The 12661-nt window shown below is 40.6% G+C and overlaps 1 protein-coding gene across 1 annotated transcript; it reads right to left on the minus strand.

Moving 5' to 3' along the window:
* Nucleotides 1-2251: 2251 nt before the first annotated feature.
* Nucleotides 2252-10904, minus strand: LOC121392531 (thymidylate kinase-like). The gene is made up of 5 exons (XM_041523712.1): nt 10871-10904; nt 7000-7108; nt 5483-5570; nt 4132-4320; nt 2252-2471 (listed from the first exon to the last, which is right to left on the minus strand). Exons 1-5 carry the CDS (start codon nt 10902-10904, stop codon nt 2364-2366), a joined length of 528 nt encoding a protein of 175 aa, XP_041379646.1. The 3' UTR covers nt 2252-2363.
* Nucleotides 10905-12661: the final 1757 nt, after the last annotated feature.

A 12661-nucleotide genomic window follows, 5' to 3' on the forward strand; every position in this document is an offset into this window, starting at 1 on the left:
ATAATAATATTATAAATAAATAAATACTGATATAAGTAAAGTAATAAATATTTAATATATTTAAATAACTAAATTAATTAATTAACACAATTTCATAATTACTATTGTATCCTTTGAATAGTCGATAACATTTTTCAGCACTTGCCATACATTTGTCACTCGTAGTTTCACAGGCAGATGTAGTCTGAACAGATATCGAAAGTGTGGTTGACAAGCAGCCACGTTTTAATATTTTACTTTAATTTTCATTCCAGTGTTCCAAGTTCTTTAAATTTCGATTTTTCTATCTTTTTTTTTTAACGACACCACAAGATCACATTGATTTATTAATCATCGGCTATTGGATGTCAAACATTTGGTAATTTTTACATATAGTCTTAGAGAGGAAACCCGCTAAATTTTTTCATGAGTAGCAAGGGATCTTTTATATGCACCATCCCACATACAGTACAGCACATACCACGGCCTTTGATATACCAGTCGTGGTGCACTGGCGGGATCGAGAAATAGCGGAATGGGCCCACCAACGGGGATCGATCCTAGACTGATCGCGCATCAGGCGTGCACTTTACCACTGGGCTAAGTCCCGCCCCCTCTTCGGATACGTGTACCTTATTTGACATCCTGTCGGAAATCACCGAACAATATATCGTGAAATATCGTTTTGAGCAGGTTAGGCTTGATACGGCCCTGACCTTAAGTCAGGTAAGTTTATGTTGTCCTCGCACCCCAGTACCAGTCCCAGGGTGAATTCAGTTTAACAGATCGATGGTGAATTTAACAGTTTTCTATTAGCAGCAGGGGATTTTTAATATGCATTTTCCATCATGCAGGACAGGACGTACCACAACCTTTGGTATACCAATCATTCGGCACTGGGTGGGACGGGAAAAAACACAATCAGATATTGTCCACCAAGGGGGTTTGATCCTTCCACTCAAGAACCTCGGGCAAGCGCTCTTCGGACGGATCTATATCCCATGCCCAGGTGTAGGCCTAACACTAATACACCGACTTGGGTCGTTTTCCACGTGTACAGATTTTGGCGCAGGGTTGGCGCGGGACGCTGAAAACAGACGCATCATAATTTGAATTCTAGATACGATTATCAAGAGCAACGTTTCCATGAGCCCTCACAGCGTCAACAATTTCGCACTTGATAAACGGCCCCGACTCTTACTAATTACTAACTTGGGGCGGGATGTAGTATCCCTGTCCCAAGTCAGACCCCCGATCCTATCGGAGGCCGGACTCGGGATAGGCGTGTTCGAAAACCTAGTGGTATATGGACACGTTAAACCAGTTACTAAGCTAAGCGGGATGTAGGCCAGTGGTAAACGCGCTCGTTTGATGCACGGTCGGTTTGGGATTGATTCCCGTCGGTGGGCCCCATTGGGCTATTTCTCGTTCCAGCCAGTGTACCGCGACTGGTATATCAAAGGCCGTGGTATGTACTATCCTGTCTGTGGGATGGTGCATATAAAAGATCCCTTGCTACTAATGGAAAAACGTAGAGTTGTTTCTCTTTGACTATGTCAAAATTAACAAATGTTTGACGTCCAATAGTCGATGATTAAAAAATCAATGTGCTCTAGTGGTGTCGTTAAAGAAAAACAAAAACAAACTTACTAATAACCATTAAATCGCCGTTCTGGACAAACAGCCCAGATAGCCGAGGTGTGTGCCGGGGACAGCGTGCTTGAACCTTAATTGGACTCAACCACGAAAGTCAGGGTTAAATGAAAGAATGAAGAATAAAATTAGCTGAATGTAAGACCACACGTTAAGGGATAGCCTAATAAATTATCCTTTTATGTACACAAAACCCAAAAGCCAAAACATTAACAAAAAACAAACATCTAATATAATGTAATATTATAATATATTTTATTGATGTTAATGTACAGTTCGTTTAGAATTTTTCAATTCAATGTAATATAATAATATTATAAATAAATAAATATTGATATAAGTAAAGTAATAAATACTTAGTATATTTAAATAACTAAATAAATAAATTAATTAATTAATACAATTTCATAATTACTATTGTATCCTTTGAATAGTTGATCGTAGTTTCACAGGCAGATGTAGTCCGAACGGAAATAGAAACAGGGGGGGGGGGGGCAGGGGCCCGCCCCCCTAAATTTTGCAACAGTTATAATTTTATTACATATTAATTTATTTTGTTTATAATCCCCCTCCAAACCTCCCCCAAAGTTCTCTTGGCATTCCGCCTCAAGTCACTGGTGTGCCCCCCCCCCCCCACACACACACACACGCACACCAAATGGATTTTCTGGATCCGCCACTGACAAAGTGTGGTTGACAAGCATCCACATTTCAATATTTTATTTTCATTTTCATTCCAGCGTTCCAAGTTCTTTAAATTTCGATTCTTCGATCACTTTTTTCACAATGTTGTATATTTGTGCGTGAATATATTCTTCGCTTCCGTCTCCATCTATGATCTGGAATAACGCATAAACACAAAAGATAAATAAAAAAAAGAGTTTGTTTTGTTTAACGACACTTATACAAAAGATAAAGGCGATGCCACACAATACGAGTGCCTCGTATAAGAATAGCCAATTGCAGCTACCAGCTATTGGAAGGAAGGAAATGTTTTATTTAACGACGCACTCAACACATTTTATTTACGGTTAAATGGCGTCGAACATATGGTTAAAGACCACACAGATATTGAGAAAGGAAACCCGCTGTCGCCACTTCATGGGCAACTCTTTTCGATTAGCAGCAAGGGATCTTTTATATGCACCATCCCATAAAAAGGATAGCACATACCACGGCCTTTGATATACTAGTCGTGGTGCACTGGCTGAGCGAGAAATAGCCCAATGGGCCCACCGACGGGGATTGTTCCCAGACAGACCAGCTATTGGATGTCAAACATTTGATAATTCTGACACGTAGTCAGCAGAGGAAATCCGCTACATTTTTCCCAATGCAGCAAGGGCTATTGTATATGCACTTTCCCACAGACAGAAAAGCACATACCACGGCCTTTGACCAGTTTTGGTGCACTGGCTGGAATGAGAAAAAATCCAAACCGACTTAGTTAAATCCCGCCCCGTATAAATCAATGTTATTCCGCTATATTGTTAAATTACTGTAAACCAATTATGATATAGTTAATTCTAAGGACGATAATTAGAATATATATATGTATTTATTACCCCAGTAGGCATTGGGGAAAATAAAAATCAGAAATTACCATGCATTGGTTTAACGTACACTACTATTGGACGATTTGACGCCAACAAACCAATCACCTTGTCGGTACTAAATATGGCGTCTTCACGATTTGGCAAAGCACACACAATGAAGTCACGTAGTTCAAAGCGTTTACGTTTATGTCTTTCTGGTTTCAATGTTAAACTTGTAATATAATGGTAGTAAAATTATAGATTGTTTTTTTCAGAATATATACAATAAAATAGTTTACGTCGTTTCTATATAGTTGGGGTAACAAATAGAATAACAAACTCGGTACCAGTTATTAAAGCTAAAGCTCGTGACAAGTGAAAATTATTTCACTTGGGACATAAATTTGATAACTGATAACTCGTTTATTATCCTCTATATATGTATGCAAAAGAAAAATAAGATTTATCTAAATTAAAAGCAAAATCATATAATATCAGCATTTTTTTTTTTAAACTATTAAATTTTATAAAATCATACATACATGCAGTGTGGGTTCCCCTCCCCCTCCCCCAATATAAAATCCTGAGTACGCCAGTGATTATCAAGCCCGTAGGAACCCGGGGGGGGGGGGGTACCTCCCCTACTCTAGAACAAAAATGTAGGCCTACGGGGGTTTTGCCAAACTATATAGTTTTTAAAATATGGCTTGTGCCCTCCTTCCTCCCCACCCACCCACCCGCCACACACACACACAAAAACAAACCACCACCATAGAGATTGTGAACCCATATTAGAGGTTGTGCCCTCCTAGTGCACGGGGCATATTATGTCAATACTTTTCTTAACCACACATTATACGTCCCTTCGGACTAGTGCCCTCCTCTCTAGATATCGTTCTTACGGAGATAATATAGCAATTGTTCCACTGATGAGGTTTGATCCTACAGTCTATTGCATGCCTACCTTCCATGAATCTTCCTTGAGGTCGTCAAAGGTGTTTGCTACTTGCTGTTGGATATTCTCCTTCTCGAATCTCTCTTCCCCATAACCTTTCCGCTTGGAAGCAGCCTCTGCGCTCAGTTTAAGGTAGACAACTAGGTCCGGCTCTGGGTGGCCAACGTTATTTTGAGAACACCACTTTACCGGTAAGCCCTGCAAGTTCAAAAATACATAACACCACTTTTCATTCATTCATTTATTCGTTTGTTCGTTCGTTCATTCATTCGTTTGTTCGTTCATCTTCGTTCGTTCGTTCGTTTATTTATTCGTTTGTTCTTTCATGCATTCACCTGATTTGCTTGTGCTGGACAACAATGTGGCTGTGGATATATTATTGAAGACGCTGAACATTTCTTTCTTTATTGTTCTTTATTACATACCTATTCAATCTTACTATAGTGATAAAGGCCTTTTGAAACCGTGTAATAAATTTATCCTGTATCGCACACAATGTCATGTGCAATCTGGACAGGAACTTTTAAATGGGAATTCCCTTTTTCTTTTCACAGCAGTTAGCGCCTTTTATATTTATCAAATGAACTTCGAAACAAGATCTTGTCACAATATTCAATTCTTGATTCCAATGTTATTTTGTCAGGAAACTCAAATTATTCTACGTCTGAGAACGAAGTTATGGTTAATGGTCCTCAGAATTATATTGTTGAAAGCAAACGATTTATGAATAATGTAAACTCCCTGTGTGTGTGTGCGTGTGTGTATATTGTTTCATGTAATGTTGTTTGACCTAGGAATATTCCGGTGCTTTATGTTACTGTTTGTTTATAGTTGTATCTGTATTTTGTGATGTATGGAGAGCTTTTAATATAGGCATTGCCTGTTGACCGATCCATAACCCAGGCATGGCGGGAGCAAGTAGACATTGGGGGAGGGGTGGGTGTGGGGGGTAGCTGAAAACGAAGGCACGTTATTACCCCAGTATTAACTATGGTAATACACTCTCTCTCTCTCTCTCTCTCTCTCTCTCTCTCTCTCTCTCTCTCTCTCTCTCTCTCTCTCTCTCTCTCTGCCTTACAATCAAACCTTTTTTGTTAATTGTTAAATTTTAAAATCATATATACATACATAGTGTGGTCCCCACCCCCCATAAAATTCTACGCCAGTGACAGGACTGTATCTAGAAGGGTAGGGCAGGCCTAGGGGGCAGTCACACCACCATCACACCCTTTTTGTCTGACAGAAGAAGAACCTCTATAACTGTGCCCTGGTTCGTTTTGTACTGCCACCCCACCTGTTTTAGGCTTGGTACGGCCCTGGTCTGGGTGGCATGCTATGAACCTGACCACGAGTAATTTACCATTGCTGCTCCATAGGCCACTCCAGAGGCGACGTATCTGTCTATAACCACTGTAGTTCCACTGGATAACAAACTCTTAATTTCTGGTCTATAAAATAAAAAATTAAAACATTCTTTTAAAAATTATGGCATTGGTGACCTGGTCATCACCTAGGAGCAGCCAGTCGTTTGTCTTGTAATTGTTAACTTACATGTGTAAACAACTATGTGTTTATAAAAATAAATAACACATGATGTTCTCACCAACGGGTATGTAAGAAAATCTATTTCCTATTCAGCTCACTCAAGTTGTTGTGAACCAATGAATGATTCTTGTGCATTTGTGTTTGTGTGATTGTCGTTATACAGAAAACTGCATTTGCTCGGTGCAAGATTACCCGTAAACACAGGCACGGCGAAGCAGCCCCCACCCCCCAATAATTCTGAATCAAAAATATTATTGGTAGTAAATTTTAAGGCAGAGATGAATTTTACTTGTAGAATGCAGGAAATTGCATTTCAGGACATCTAGTTTTCAATTTTTTTAGGGGGAAGTATACCCCCGAACCTCCTAGAGACTTTGCTTTGCGCACTCGATGTCACCCACCATGTCGACTTGCTTCCGCTGTACCTGAATCAGTGGCACGACATGTGCATCGTGGGAAGAAAACAAAGCTGGATGATATATATATATATATATATATATAATGTGGTTAAAGATGTAATCTCACCTCACCATATTATACCATCATTTACTGAAGCATAATACAAACACAACTACAGTTTTAACAAATATGGGTGTTATTGCTATATGACGGTCATCACCAGTTGCATGACTATTTATACAATGTTCAAGTCTGTCAAAATGGGGACGGTAAAGTTTGTTTTTTATTTAACGACGGTATCTGGATTAAAAATCCCATGCCTCGACTGATATCCGAACCCAGTACCTACCAGCCTGTAGACCGATGGCCTAACCACGACGCCACCGAGGCCGGTATACATGGTTAAAGATGTAATCTCGCCTCACCATATTATATCATCATTTACTAAAGCATAATACAAACACAACTACAGTTTTAATAAATCTGGGTGTTATTGCTATGGACGGTTATCACCAGCTGCATAATTATTTGATACAATATTCAAGTCTGTCAAAATGGGGACGGATCTAGTAGAGCGCTCGCCTGAGGTTTTTGCGCCGTCAGATCGAACAACCTCAGTGGACCCATTCTCTGACTGGGCTTTTTGTTCGTTCCAGCCAGTACCCCATGACTGGTATATCAAAAGCCGTGGTATGTGCTGTTATGTCTGTTGGAAAGTGCATATAAAGTGGCAATATGTACACTGACGTTTATGTGACACATAACAGCGGCTGTGAACAAATGATATCATGGCGTAAAGATTGTATGAAAACTAATCTGGATGTTCTATTCTAAATGATTAAATAATAAAAAAATATACTCGAGATGACAGCTTTAAATATTAACAATGTTGTGGATGTTGCGGCTTTAAATTGCGTTGTACAATAAACTCACATTTTTTCCCATCTGTTGGCAGTAAAAATAAGTTGAGCTGCATGTTTTTCGAGTTCAATCTCATTATGAAGGAAACGGTCGATCAGTTTTCCAGTTTCACTTTTTCTGTCTACAAACAATAGTAAACAAAACATGATAGATGCAGTACACATTAATTTTACAATATCAGCTGGTCTAATGTAAGAGACGGGCGATGGGGCGGGAGGGACAAGACGGCCATTTGACCCAAACCCCAAACTCAACGATAACCTTAAAATTAAGACTAGTTTTAATCTTGTTTGTCGTTGTTAACAATTTTCCAGAAAATTAATGCTTGCTCATAGGAAGGAAGGAAGGAAGGAAGGAAGGAAGGAAGGAAATGTTTTATTTAACGATGAACTCAACACATTTTATTTAAGTTTATATGACGTCGGACATATTGGTCAAGGACCACACAGATATTGAGAGAGGAAACCCGTTGTCACCACTTCATGAGCTACTCTTTTCGATTAGCAGAAAAGGATATTTTATATACACCATCCCGTAGACAGGATAACACATACCACGGCCTTTGATATACCAGTCGTGGTGCAATGGTTGGAGCGAGAAATAGCCCAATGGGCCCACCGACGGGAATCGATCCCAGACCGACCGCGCATCACCGGCCTCGGTGGCGTCGTGGTTAGGCCATCGGTCTACAGGCTGGTAGGTACTGGGTTCGGATCCCAGTCGAGGCATGGGATTTTTAATCCAGATACCGACTCCAAACCCTGAGTGAGTGCTCCGCAAGGCTCAATGGGTAGGTGTAAACCACTTGCACCGACCAGTGATCCATAACTGGTTCAACAAAGGCCATGGTTTGTGCTATCCTGCCTGTGCGAAGCGCAAATAAAAGATCCCTTGCTGCTAATCGGAAAGAGTAGCCCGTGTAGTGGCGACAGCGGGTTTCCTCTCAAAATCTGTGTGGTCCTTAACCATATGTCTGACGCCATATAACCGTAAATAAAACATTTCTTTCTTTCTTTCTGACCGCGCATCAAGCGAACGCTTTACCACTGGGCTACGTCCCGCCCCTTGCTCACTGGTCAGGTCAGGTCAGGTCAGGTCAGGTCAGGTCAGGTCATAGGGTTTTACGTGCACATTCAGAACAAGCTGTTGGGGGGTAGGAGGGACCGCCTGCACTGGCAGGTGCAAGGGAGCACCAGCAGCCCGACCAAGTCGGTAGCAGGCGGGGTGTGTGGTGGTGGTGCTATGGAATTTGGAATGGAGCAATTAATATGCCAAAGAGAAAAGGTGCGCAATTTTGATTGAGGAGATTTGGCGCAATTTTGAACAGTCGGTCAAAAAGTAAATGGCAGAGCTAATATAGGTTTTGACATTAGTGAATCGAGAGTAGCTTGTTAATTGCTCACTGGTGTAGCCAGGATTTTATATAGCCAAATCAAATGTATCAAATATGGGGAACTAGGAAGCAAAGCGTAGTTAGTAATTAACCAGTGGAGCTAATTTTAATTTGACTGCATGAAGTGGCGACAGCGGGTTTCCTCCTTCAATATCTGTGTGGTCCTTAACCATATGTCCGACGCCATATAACCGTAAATAAAATGTGTTGAGTACGTCGTTAAATAAAACATTTCCTTCCTTCCTTCCTGTTCCCCCGCAATCGGTATATCAAAAACCGTGTTATGAGGTGTCCTGTCAGTGGGAAAGTGCATATAAAAATTTAAAATGTAGCGGGTTTCCTCTGAAGACTATGTGTCAGAATTACCAAATGTCGGACATCCAATAAGCGATTATTAATAAATCAATGTGCTCTAGTGGTGTCATTAAACAACACAAACATTTTGTAGGCAGATATGTAGGTAGGTGGGTTGGTTGGTTGGTTTGTAGGCAGGAAGGCAGGCAGGCATTCAAACTTAAATGTTGAAGGCACAAGGAAATTATTTTAATCACTAATATCCATATGTATATATATTATCCTGCACCCACCTTTTCTGTTCACAGAATATGATGACGGATAAAGCAAAGTCATATCCTGCAACTAGCAGGATATCCTGCTACTAGCAGGATATGCCGTTTGACGTCACACGCATAGCCTATATTACAAACTCGCTCATTTGACCTCAAGGTCATGGTACAATGTGGCTGATATAACAGAAATAATAGTTTTTCGCCTTAATTTTTATGGTCTGCAGGATTTCCCATTCTTACCTTCACAGGATAAAACAGATATCCGACGTCATTAACTAAATATTCTCTATATAATATGTCAACAGTACCCACAGAAAAAAAAGACACTAACACTAAATATATTGACTTTTACTGGTATATTACACAATATTATCTTCCTTTAATTGGCGGGACCTAGCCCAGTGGTAAAGCGCTCGCTTGATGCGCGGTCGGTTTAGGATCGATCCCCGTCGGTGGCCCCATTGGGCTATTTCTCGTTCCAGCCAGTGCTCCACAACTGGTGTAACAAAGGCCGTGGTATGTAATATGTCTAGAGATCTATCATCTGTAGATGTGCGAGTGCGCGTGCGCGTCACCTATGTGTGTGTGTGTGTGTGTGTGTGTGTGTGTGTGTGTGTGTGTGTTAGTGTGACTGTCTGTCTGCTATTTTAATAGATAAATTTTTTTTTTTTTTGGCCAAAGATGTTCTAGGAAACCAATGTTTACACCTTGTGACAACTCATTAAACATTTATATTCTTCAGTTAATTATTCAAAGATTATATTTTAATTGTAATAATTTATCACATATATATATATATATATATATATATATATATATATATATATATATATATATATATATATATATATATATATATATATACATATACATATACATATACATATATATATATATATATATACATACATATATATACATACATATACATATATACATATATACATATACATACAGATATATATAGATACTGATATATATATGTATATGTATATGTATATGTATATATATATATATATATATATATATATATATATATATATATATATATATATATAATCTAATCAATAAAATCCAGGATATGTTAAATTTCAATTATCAAAAATAGGTATAAAAGTGAAAAATACGCCCTATTGTTTAAAAACTAGGGTCTATCACTTTAATGTTGCCGTCGCTAGTACACCGAGGTATTCGGGTTCACTGCGCTCGCTTATCTAAATCAAGCGCAAATAAACGCAATCTCTAGCGCTGTGTTCAGTCGAAAGATCAGCCAGTCGTTTGTCGCTAACATACCGGCCTCGGTGGCGTAGTGGTTAAGCCATCGGACTACAGGCTGGTAGGTAATGGGTTCGGATCCCAGTCGAGGCATGGGATTTTTAATCCAGATACCGACACCAAACCTTGAGTGAGTGATCTGCAAGGCTCAATGGGTAGGTGTAAACCACTTGCACCGACCAGTGATCCATAACTGGTTCAACAAAGGCCATGGTTTGTGCTATCCTGCCTGTGGGAAGTGCAAATAAAAGATCCTTTGCTGACTATCGTAAAAGAGTAGCCTATGTGGCGACAGCGGATTTCCTCTAAAAGAAAAAAAAACAGTGTCAGAACGACCATATGTTTGACGTCCAATAGCCGATGATAAGATAAAAAATCAATGGGCTCTAGTGGCGTCGTTAAATAAAACAAACTTTACTCCTTTTTTTTTTGTCGCTAACATCTTTCTAGACTACTTTTTATGCTAGTCTCAAACTGTCAACTGTCAAGACGAAGTTGATCAACTCGACGGTTTGCGTTGTAATTTCACCAACTCCCGACTTAACTAATGGTCGTAGGGGTTGTATACGACAATAATGAGTTCTAAGAGCGCTCAGACTAGCAACTGGCCAGTCGTAGAAGTCGTGACAGCTGAATGTTGGCCAACTTTGTGCTGGTAGTTGGTAGTCGGAGTCTAGCATTATGCTAATCGACGCGCACCCGTCGTAAGTCGGGTGTTGGGGAAATTACAATGCTTGGTTCTCTGTTAGGATTTTGGCCATTAAACCTGTTTATAATATTGTGCAGTTATCGACATATATATGTTACTTTTGTCATGTATTGGATTTGATCTGGATCAATTTTGAAAGAGCCTTTAAAGTTGCAGAGCCTAGTTTCAACCCGTTAAAATTGACATTAAGTTTGGGTAATCTGCAAACCAGTAATTCATTTGGATAAAGTTAAAACAGAGTAAAACCATTCTGTGGTGTTTAAGCATGGAACTACCCTTAAACAATAGACTCGAGCTCTTCTCCATAACCGTTACTTATCAGAAGTACGCACGTTTTTAAAAATATGAAAAAAATGCATTTCGTGGTATTACAAACACCAGGATCATTAGAAACACTTCGGATGTACTGAAATGGATATTATAACTTATAAAATCTAAGTAATGTCTGATATTAATTATTAAAAATGGCTCTAATTGTGGGAAAAAAGATGCTGTTATGTTTTTAAAAACCGGGGGTTCTGCCACTTTTAATGTTATAATATTGTTTTGCATATTCAGAATGACAAAGTGCAGCTTTGGAAAGTGTAAGCGAAACCCGACCGTGAAAACCGAAGATGGGCGGAGGAGACCAGGCCGGTATCTATGCGGGTGTCTGGCTAACGTCGTCATCATCATCCTCGTGGCCTTCGGGGTCGCTGCATTCAATCTGAGAAGCTACACAAGCTCTTCGGATTTTCTACAACTTTCACAAAGGAGACCAGATCTCCATCAAGGAAACGGAAGCAGACGACTTTTCCACCATCTGTGCAAGAAGTATCGCGTTGAGCCGTGGACGAAAGCGAACGTCTATCTACTCCACTCCAAGGCCAAGGTGGACAAACACCACAAGAAGGAGGTAAGGAAGCAGCTGGCGCACGGCACCTTCAACGCAGACAACAGCTACAACTACGACGGCTTTTACCTCCTGAAGCATTCGGAGATTTTCGTGAATGCTTGCCGGATTACAAGTGAGCTCCCGATATGGATGTGGAGATGAACGTCATGCTGTTCAAAGGGGAGAGAATCGTGGAAGACTTGGCAGGAGGACCAAGAATGCAGAGACTGTCCGATCATGACTCTGACCCTCACCGACAGAGGACACGTGCAGCGTTGGCAGCGGCGGCGTCGGCAGCAGAACCATGAAATACAAAGTCCACCACACCGGCAGCTACTACGTGGCCGTCGCCCGGAAATACAAGCGTGACCTCCACAAACCGGTCAGTCTGAACGTGGACGTTCTGGTGGAGCGTACCACTTACAAACTGGACCGCATCAAGGAGTTCTGCCCAGACACTCGTTACTGCCTGCTCAATCTGACGTACGCTTCCAAGGAGGACGTCGTGGTAGAGATGAACGACGACAGGTTTGCCACCGACGCCTTCTTCTCGACTCACTGCCATCTGCGGGTGATGTTCTGGGTGGGGATATTCGGCGTCCTGCCCGCGATGCTCATTCTCATCGCGGTGTCGTGCTGTTGCTGTTGTATAGCCTGCGGGAAGAGTGACGACGCCAGACCGGGAAAAGATAAGGCGCAGCCGATAAACTACAGCGACAAGGCTACACTCGTCATCAACGAACAGTGCCTGGGCAACAGCTGCCTCAGCAACAGCTACCTAGTTACGAGTCGGTCGTCAATGACAAATTGCAAATCGTGTGAAATAAAGGAGAGATTACTGCAGTTTCACGAGA

This window comes from Gigantopelta aegis, unplaced genomic scaffold (assembly GCF_016097555.1).
Source record: "Gigantopelta aegis isolate Gae_Host unplaced genomic scaffold, Gae_host_genome ctg4036_pilon_pilon:::debris, whole genome shotgun sequence".
Classification (NCBI taxonomy): domain Eukaryota; kingdom Metazoa; phylum Mollusca; class Gastropoda; order Neomphalida; family Peltospiridae; genus Gigantopelta; species Gigantopelta aegis.